Raw genomic sequence first — 9,847 nt, 5'->3', positions numbered from 1 at the left:
AGCCGAGGAAGGAGTTTCTGTGAAAGAGTGCCTTGTGGCTTGTAGACTCCATTCAGACATTTGCCTTGTATTACCAAGCACCCAAGTTTGGCTATCTTATGTAGCATCCTATATTCCTATTTTCTAAATATTGCAATGATAGTAGCAGTTACTGAAGTAGCCAGCTCAGGGTGAATATGCACCAGGGGGGCTCAGGCCTCAAGGGTAAAAAGGGTGATTTGATTCGACGGCTCAAAAGAGCCAGCAGAAAGGTGGGATGGCGGCTCGCTCCCGACTGATAGCATCATACATGTAGGGAGTACTCCGTACCATCGTTCATTTATCCCAACTCCCTGATTCTGCCCGTCTTGTCTTGCATATTCGGTGTTTGCTCTCGTGACTGCCTATTCCATTTTACCTCCGCGGCTTCGAGTCTTGCGTGTCGCTGTTGATTTGTCCGAACTTGTCTTGCTTGATCCAACATTCCTCCGTAGAAGCGCCTTTCCCCCCCTTGCCATTGTCTCCCCTAGCATCCAGCTGATTACCTGACTTGGACAGAAGCCAACCGCAAGTGATCTTAGCACCTGGGGCTAAGCATACGCCACACCCCGCGACATCATTCTTGGATCGTATCGAATGTCAAGCGCCTGCTACATAAGACTCCAACTCTAGCTGTTTGAAAACGAAGAGACTCAGATACAAAGAGCTCGTCGCTCTCCATCTCCCGCCGCCCCGGCGTCACAGCATGCGGCTCACCTGGCGGCCAAGATGACCTCGAAAAGGCCGCAATGCTGGGAGTGTCAACGCCGCGATTCGCCGTGCGACGGCAGGATTCCGATCTGCGGCAACTGCAGCGACGCCGGCATGGTCTGTCCTGGCTACAACAACAACAGGCCGCTCACGTGGCTGCCAACGGGCAAGGTATCGCGGCTTCAAAAAGTCAAGAGCCGAAGCGCGGCGCCGGCCAGACGCTTCAAGCAGAGCCCGGCCGCGACAAGAGCATCGTCGTCGACGCCGGACCGGGGCGCTTCGGTAGCGAGCACGCCGCCGAGACCGCGGAGGAGAAAGGACAGCACTAACAACAGTATCAACGGCAATAGATCCAATAGCACCAACGGAACCAACGGCGCCAGCAGTAGCAGCGGCAGCGATCGGAGCAGCGATGCCGGCACCATCTCGGAGGCGTCCCCCGGCGACTCGACCTCGGGCTTGGTTGCAATCATCAAGAAGACGATTATTCGCAGTGATGATGGCCATCATGAGGACCATAATAGGGAACGCTCGCTCAGCAGAAAGGACTCGGAGCTTCAGCTCGTCGCCAATAGGACGCAATTCGGCTCTGCCAACAGCGCCAGGCAAATCCATATGGCGCCCATCCCGCCAGACCTGAGGCCAGAGCAGTGGGATTTCGTAGATGCGATCCAATATTGTACGTTGCCTTTTTCCACCGTTCAACTTGCATTTTTATCTTGATATTCCCTTTCGAGCTTACCCCAGACCTTGCGACTAGTGGATGACCCCTGCTGCCTACATGTACACGGTTGTACGCCCTGTCTAACACTGAAGTTTGCTTTTAGATAACAACCTGCTGCTGCCAAAGATGCGTGCAAGGCAGATTGTGCAGAATCCCGCTTGGGGAGGCGAGCTCAGTAATGAAGCTCTACAAACTCTCACAGACGCAAACCGTCACTGCATTCTTGCGATAGCTGTTGGTTACCGCATCATGTGTGTGTCCATCATCCACGGCCTGGATCTGGAGCCATCGACTTCAGGCCCAGCGTCCCATTTATGGCAGGAGTTCTACCGCCATATTGGCAACTCTATCAGGTCCCTCAACGATGAGATTCAACACAGCTACCCCGGAAACGTCTTTAACATATTCTCTAGCATGGCCCACCTGATGAGTGCAGAGGTGAGATTTGGAATGGCTCTTTAGTTGGCGGAGATGGCCTGCTTACATGTACGTGTACTTACTTGCGGTTTAGGTTCTCGTCTCTAATTCATTGTCGTGGCGCCTCCATGCAGATGGCTACCTTATGCTGATCAAACACTGCGGCGGTCTGAGGAAGCTGATGGACTCTTCCACAACCCCATTGTTGATGCAGAGCTTCGTCATGTATGTACATTTGCTCGATATCGAAAGAGTTTTAAGCTAACCGTTTGTTTTCTCAACCTCCTTCAGTGGCATCACTGTCTTCAACACTACCAGCCCTAGCCACTCACAGATGGTCGATGCCTGCAATTTTGACGTCGACGATGTCATGGCCCTGTACGAAATCGGCAGCACCCCGTTGTTCTACTGCCCTGCGCCTTTATTTAGAGAAATCTTTCTCATCAACCGCCTCCGGCTTGAGGCTGCAGTCTCTGACAGCTCTGCCGAGCCTAGTCTCTGCCATCTACTGGAAAGGATCGACCTATATTCCGTTCCACTTATGGACCAATCCTTGGACGAGACGAAAGCCAACGCTCTCCTCTTCATCTCGCTCCTTTTTAAATCATCGGTAGCCGTCTTTGCCGCCTTGACGCTTCCTTGTACCTCTCAATGCTCACCGTCCAGACCTTGCGCAGAGCTGCAAAAGATTCACCGAGCCAACCTTTTCCATCTTCTCGACACCACAGCTGAATTCCTACCGCTGCTTGACCACATCCTATGGCCCGTGGTAGTGGCCGGTACTGCAGCGGCGACAGGAACCGTCGAAAACCAGATGTTGGTGGAGATGTACCTGCTGAATGGTGTTCGAGACCCCTTTACGGGAGGGTGTACCGGCGCTGCGTTGGCGACGATGAGGAGGTTTTGGACCTCGGGGAAGACGGAGTGGGATGAGTGCTTTGATCAGCCCCACGCATGGATGATATAATTAACTGCTACTGCGGCTATTTATATCGAGATTGATCAGACATCTTTCAACACTCAAGTCCCAACTAGAGTGGCGATTTCATTGCCTCCCTATACTCCACGATATCGCCGACATTTACTTTACTCGATTTTAATACGTTTCAATCTGGCCATGGCAGTGGTTCAACTCTGACTTGTTTCACCGTCCGTTGGAGAAAATCTTCCTACTTAACTCGAATAAATGCATACGTTAAATTACGTCGGTGTTCGTACAATAGATGTAGTTTCTTGAAGCTATCTACAATCAGCCAAGCGACTTCTTGCATTGTGTGGACAAACAAAAAAGAAGAGGAAAATTTAGGAAGAACGAGTTTACAACAGTGGTTTCATACAGAAGAATTAGAGTGTTTTTTCAAGTTATTCGAAAAAAAATCTTGAAAGAGGAGCGGAATCTTGATTTATGTTTTGTTTTTTGCAGCGATATGACTGGTCTATTGGTATCTAATAACGACTTAATGTGAGCGTGATGGGAGAGTTTGTGTGTCTGTCATTGTTTATTTTTATTGTTATTTTTTTTTATAATGAGGGAGAAACACGCTTGAATGGAAAATGTTTGGTTACGCATATATACGTCCTGCAGTTAGACAGCGTCGCATGGTATAATGAAATGCTTGTTTTCACGAAACCGCGTATGACAGGCATATAAAGGAAAAGAAAAGAAAATCCCTTCCATGCTGGTATCAAAGCTGCTGTACTATGTTCCCTCATCTCTTATGCCGTATTTCCCAATCACAACTCATGTCGCCCTCAAACTAAACAACCATGCCGTGCTCCCACTTTTGCCTTTATGTAGTCTTTTTCATTACCTTAGCTCTTCTTCTCTGCCTCATCCAAGTCCTCTCCAGATGGCCCGCTGCGCTTTAGACCTTCCATGTCCTTGTCGATGCTCGCACCCTGGCCTTGACTCTGGTTCACTGTTCCGTCAATGCTCTTGATACTGCTGGCTCTGCTTATGTCTACACTGAGAGGGCTTTGTTGTCGTAGCCCGAGATCCTTTTCCGCCCCCGAAGCCTTTGAATTATCGGTGCCTTTCCAATCCGCTGCCTTGGTCTGTGGCACTGGCTCGCCCTCCTTGGGCTCGACAATCTCCTCTTCCGCCTTTGGCTCGCCGCTCTCAGCAATTCTCCACACAACTGACATGCGATCAAACGCTCTCGTTCCCTTCCTACTGGATCCCTTGACGCCGTCCATGGCATCCCACTCAATGTCAAAGATGCCATGGCTGTCAGCCTTGCCTTGTTGTTCAGGACCCTTTCCCTCGAAAAATACGTTAAACCACACGTAGGCGACGGCTGTGACCATTGTCAGCCCCATCGATTTGTGGGTTCTGTTTCGCCGCTCAACAGCAATGTTGACGTCGCTGTTAGAGATGAGAATGGGGGCTTTCGGCTTGAAGATGACAGCCATACCACCGGGCTCCATTTCATCAGGGCTCTCGGTGCGGACTTCGGACGGAGAGGAAGCTGTCGGTGAGGTTGGTTCGGCAGTAAGCATGGCTCGGAACTTGTCGAGTTTGGAGTGCGATCCGGGCGGTGATACTCTTTCTATCAGCTTGGCGCTCTTCCGTCGCAGCATCTGCTCCATCGACGATTCCGAAGGCCTGGGCGGGGGCGAGGGGGGAGGGTCAAAGGAATCCTTTTTCTTGGGTTCATCACTGGAATACTGTTTCTTGAGATCGCCGTTGGCTGCATCGGCATATTCCACCGCCTCAGGAACCTTATCCTTTTGGGTTGAGTACCCTGCCAGATCCCATATTATCTCAGACAGACCACCTCCTTCGGGTGCATCTCCCTCGACCACAACTCTCTCCTCTTTTGTGAACGTATGCACGGTCTCAATCTTCTTGCCTTCGTCTGCGAATGCCTCGACATCCATTTTGACGCCATTACGCAGCCCCCATACATGAATCTCGACGATCTCGACCGGACGATCCGTGTACTTCTTCCCGCCCTTTGTCCAGCGGTCGACGTAGCTGATCCACCGTAGCTGCGAGGGAATCGATACACCAGCGCCGAATTGAGGCCTCATACGACGCTGAGTGAAGCGTGTCAGGGCATCTTCTGCCTTCCAGCCCTCCTCTGCAATGAGGTAACTGCAGCTGGCGGTGCCACTTCTACCTTTGCCGGCTTTGCAGTGAACCACTACAACCCTCTTCTTATTCCTCTCGCTCTTGGCTGGTTCCGAAGAAGTTTCAGGAACAGCTTCAGGAACAGCTTCAGTGTTGTCTCCGTTCGGCGGATTGGAAGATTGCGGCTGCGGCTGTGGCAGCGGCTTGTTGTCGTGTTCCGTCTGCCCGTCCGACGCCTCCCCGCCGTGAAGCCAATTCCGCATGCTTGCCATGATCAACGGAATCAGCCGAAATGGCGGGGGATGGTGGTCGGGCCATGGGTAGTGCCATATCCTATTGTAGACGGCCTCGTCAGGGTATCCTGTCCCCTCGGCGCGGAATTCCCATATCGCCCAGTCTTCGCCGTGTTTTGAATCGAGGAAATCAACGAGCTGATCGAGAGGAGTTCGATAGGCCATCTGGGGGTACGTCTGTGAAGGGCCGGATCTGGGATATGCAGAGCTATTGTTAGCGATTATGTCTCGGTGTAGGTTGTTGATCCAGGTGATGCTTTGAGCTGCAGACGATTGATTCTGTTCACTCACGTTGCGATGATGAAATCCGTCACATAACAGAGGTCCAGCCCTGCTTCTGGATGCCGCGTCCGCGGACCAGCAACAATCTGCCGCAAGATCGAAGCCATGATGGTGTGTTGGGAGAGCCAGCCGAGGCGAATCCAGCGGCGGAGAAGCGAACCGCGGGCTGTATAGAGGCTGTATAGAGGCTGAGATGGCTCGTCAAATCCACTGCCGATCAAATGAGAAAACAAACAAAAGAGAGAAGGCAATATCTAGAAGTCGTGACGTTGTGGCGATGCAAGGCCCAAAGCTTGTGTCGGGCTGCCTGGTTGATGGCATCGTGATCAAGCGGCTACTTCAGCCTGATCCAGCGGCACATGAACTAGAATTCAATTGCTGACACCAGGCTCCACGCACATGGCGATAGTGATAGTGGCGTTGTGTTTCAGTGGGTTCTGGTACCTGTACAGCGCCGTTAGCGAGTGTCTTGGGCGACCCACGGACGTCATTAGCAGAGGTGCTGCCCCACGATAGCACTCAGCTTGAGCTAGTGCCACAGTGGCGTCACCAGAATGGATGACATCAAGGTTGTCAATGACATCAACTTTTGTAAAAGGAAAAGAAATGAAAAAGTGAAGCAATTCGCGATACAATTTACTATAGTCTAGAAGATAGCAATTAACCCAGAAGCACGCACTCACAGTGCGCGAGCTCGATTTCTCTTGGCATCTTCAAGCTCAGGTTCAATGTTTTCTTCTGAATCATTCATGCAGCCTTTGCTCCAGGGAATCCAAACACACACACAAGTAGTATTTGATACTTTGTAATACGGAGAGTATTAACTCAACACCAACTTCCACAACCGCCAGCAATAATATTCCCACCGCATGCCAAATCCATGTCCCGCTCCTAATCATCCATGTAGTAGCCCATCCAGATATACCCAGGAGAAGCCTTTCGCTGCACCAGTTCCCAATAGCTACCCATAGCTGGTCGAGATCCGCCGCCCAGTTGACCTGCCCTTGTTCCAAAACTCGAAAGGAAAGGTTTTGATATAGTCGACTCCAGCTGATCACGGTCCAACGTTGGAAATATGCAGAGATTAAATATCGTCGAGACTCAAAGTCACAAGCGACAGGCTTTGGCCGCAGTAAAGCGACGAGTTGCCGCATGTGAGTTGCCTCTTCGCCCTCAAAGGAACGAAATACCAGGATTACCAAATTCCAATTCCATCAACGCTAAAAGCCCCGCACACAGCATGCCCAAGGCACTTCACTCTGTTATCCGAGCGTGTTGCCGTGCACATGTCGAAAAGATGTATTTGTCGTTTATGATGTCTTCTTGGCCGGGCCAGCGCCAAGGTATTTGTTCACCTCGGTGATATCGTGGAACTTGCTACCAATGTTCTTGATGACATCCCATGCCTGCTTGAGCTGAGGCGGGGTTCCCTGGGCGCCAACAAAGTGATCGGCCCGCGCAGTGACGTGAGCAAAGGCGGACTGAACGTGGCTGCTCTGGGCGTAGCGAGCTCGGATGAAGATGGTATACAGGCCAAGCAGAACCCACGACCTACGCTGGAAAAGGATGGCTGAAAGCAACACTCGAACCCACAGAGCAATCTCGAGGTAGGCGACAACTGTCATAGAGAAGTCGTAGTACTCCTTGACAAAGTTTCCAATCTTATCGGCCAACGGGTTGCTAACCTTGGGTCGAGTGACGCCATCTGCGGTAGGAGGAGGGGGGTTGAAGACGGGGATCAGGTTGGCGCGAGAGTAAGTGGCCACATGGAAGACGGAGTAGACGGAATAAGGAAGAAGAGCGAGGGGGTACTGAGGAGAGAACAACCAGATCAGGGCCATAGCTATTGAAGCGTTAGTCAAGTGATACAATGTCATGCAAGCAGTGTAGCATCTCCAGACGGCTTACCCAGGTACTGGACGTTCTCGTCAGCAAGGAGGCCGAGGGCGCCATTGGGCACCTTGGTTCCGGTCTTTGCGCGAGCTCGCTGTGTCTTGTAGACGACAATTCCATACGTGAGGGCCGCGGCGGCAAACGATGTCCGGTATGAGAACTGTGCCATGCCGCTATAGTAGTTCATGAATAGCCATGACAGCGCATATCGAGAGGTAGTAAGGATAAGAGTCAGGTGCCTGAGATGGACAAAGTGTCAGTCGTATGTCTCATGTCATTCTTGCGGCTCTGTCAATTCATGCTTGCCCCCCCCTAGTCCACGCTATATTCGGCTTGTGATGTATGCAGATTCTTGCTCGTCGTTGTCGGGTATCAGCGGAACAGCGTGGAAGAGGCTGGGAACAGCCCAAAGACAGGGTAGGATCAAGGCAGAGCTTGAACTGCAGCTTGAAGTGCAGCTTGCTGAGAGATTGGTAGGAATCTTACCCGACAAACCAGGCGACTATGCAAACAAAGAGGATTGGGTTAGCGATTATGCACGTGCAAGTTCGGCAGAAAAAAACCATCCGAGTTTGAACAACGTACACTGAAGCGTCTGAGCCAGAGCCAAGAAGCGCTCCTGTAGCGGGAGGTTCGCATTTGGCGGAGGAGGAGCCATAGTGTCGTTCGTATTAATTGCCGTCGCCAGCTGAGGGGTCGTGACGTTAGGCAAAAGGCAGCGATGACGATGAAGCTTCAAGACGGCGCGCAAGAAGCTGGTTTCTGTGGTGAGGGGTAGCTTCGGAAGAGCCAAACAAAGCCGAGATGCTGGGCAGCGATGCGAGACGAGGCAGTTTCGAGGTCGAATTCCCGGTCTGTGGTATAAGAGAGCAGTAGAATACGCAGAATAGCAGATTGTTGCGGTTGGAGGAAGATGAAGCAGATGGGAAGAGAAGAAAACGGAGGGAAGAAGAAGCCGGGCAGCTCGTTTGGCTAGCGGCTGGTGTGGAGTTCTATTGGCTTCTGAGGTGGCAGAAAAAAAATAAGTGGATGCGTCACTGATAGTGGTCTGAACACGTTCTTGGACGGGCTTTGATATCAGCTGTGGTGAGGACAGGTTTCATTAGAAGCTGTTTTGCTGCCTGCTGAGCTTTTTTTGTCGTTCTTTGTCTACATCTAGACTACTTGATGGCAAGGCCACGAGTGCGGCTAGAGCTGGGCATGTGCTTTCGTGGACGGAAATGACGCTGTCTTATGACCTGAGGCTGAGATTACCTAAGTCATCTCGCGAAGCATTCATTCATACATTCATTCATTCATTCACGATGATTGCATTCAAAGTCTGAAGCTGGAGCTCTGCTGGTTCTCATCTTTCAGCTGCTTCTGCTGCATCTTTTGCATGAGGCGTCTTGCTATTCATCGCCGTGAGCCTTGACGGCGCGCGCATCTCCATCTGCATGTGAAACGATTCCACCCGCCATCATTCCAAGGACATACTAGCACGGGTTAATGCTCCGATCTGTCGGCTATGATGAGTGATGACGACAAGAGGAGACGTAGCCAATGACGAATGGGACGATCCGGGGTTTCATTTGGCCACCTAAACTCTAGAGCTGTTTTCGTCTTCCGTCGACTAGTTGCTAGTCTCCCCACACGACCCCAAGCTCTAGATCGCGTTCTGATAACAGATGCCAAACCTGAGCTCGTGGCATGTAGATGGAGATGGGGGAGCAGCAGCCCGGAGAAGCCGAGATTTGCAGCGACTCTGAGCTTGAAATTAGGCGGAAGAGCTGGATAGATGAGTACCTATCAGTAGCCATCTCTTTCTACTGCTGCTATTACTGCTGTTTCTTGTAATATCTGCTATTCCTACTACTATGTAATAAATTTGGGATACTGGACAGTCAACTTGAGGGGCTATATACTATTTGTAAATGGAATCCATTTGACTTTTGTTTATGCTTACATGCTTATATACCTAGTAGATGACAGCCAACCAACTCTGGATTACTCCGTACACACATCAAGAGATTCACCACTGCAAATGATAATGGAGCGACGACAAATCTGGCCATTAGGCTCACTTTCGGGGCTTCCATCTATGTATTGTTTGTTGAAAAGAGATTGACGCCTCACAGATAGCATCTACTTGTAGATTCGCTCTGACACTCGAGTGGGCTGCAACCAAGCTTTTCGCGATTCTAGGGTAGGTCATGAATATGTACGTACGCACTCAGTTAAATCTCAGCATACGCATTACTCTATGCGCATTGTACGTAGTACGTTGTAAAAAATGGCGTGTAAGAAAGATATTTGAATATATTCCACGATATATAATTGCTTTATATTACTTTGCGAACTGTAACAAAAATGAGTGTTGCTATAACACGTACGGGGACCAGCCTATGAGCCTCATCTGTCCAACTTGAGAGAGTCATTGCTACCCCACACTCTCTG

General features: G+C 50.7%; 3 protein-coding genes across 3 annotated transcripts; 1 reads left to right on the top strand and 2 right to left on the bottom strand.

Annotated features, from left to right (window-relative positions):
• Positions 1–747: 747 nt before the first annotated feature.
• On the top strand, positions 748–2,837 carry TRIVIDRAFT_11937 (uncharacterized protein; the record flags this gene model as incomplete). The annotated part of the gene is made up of 4 exons (XM_014099359.2): positions 748–1,408; positions 1,557–1,891; positions 1,965–2,095; positions 2,162–2,837. The coding sequence occupies 4 exons, from the start codon at positions 748–750 to the stop codon at positions 2,835–2,837; spliced, it is 1,803 nt and encodes a 600-aa protein (XP_013954834.1).
• A 506-nt stretch (positions 2,838–3,343) lies between these two features.
• TRIVIDRAFT_180884 (uncharacterized protein) lies at positions 3,344–5,778 on the bottom strand (the record flags this gene model as incomplete). The annotated part of the gene is made up of 3 exons (XM_014099383.1): positions 3,344–4,475; positions 4,539–5,429; positions 5,528–5,778. 3 exons carry the CDS (start codon positions 5,623–5,625, stop codon positions 3,683–3,685), a joined length of 1,782 nt encoding a protein of 593 aa, XP_013954858.1.
• Positions 5,779–6,290: 512 nt separating this feature from the next.
• On the bottom strand, positions 6,291–8,304 carry TRIVIDRAFT_83471 (uncharacterized protein; the record flags this gene model as incomplete). Its single annotated transcript, XM_014099382.1, has 4 exons — positions 6,291–7,361; positions 7,427–7,650; positions 7,898–7,913; positions 7,997–8,304. 4 exons carry the CDS (start codon positions 8,067–8,069, stop codon positions 6,829–6,831), a joined length of 846 nt encoding a protein of 281 aa, XP_013954857.1.
• Between the last annotated feature and the right edge of the window lie 1,543 nt (positions 8,305–9,847).

The sequence above is a fragment of the Trichoderma virens genome, assembly GCF_000170995.1.
Source record: "Trichoderma virens Gv29-8 chromosome Unknown TRIVIscaffold_78, whole genome shotgun sequence".
NCBI lineage: Eukaryota > Fungi > Ascomycota > Sordariomycetes > Hypocreales > Hypocreaceae > Trichoderma > Trichoderma virens.
Note: the sequence above shows the minus strand (reverse complement) of the source record. Positions and strands in the feature narration are given on the sequence as shown.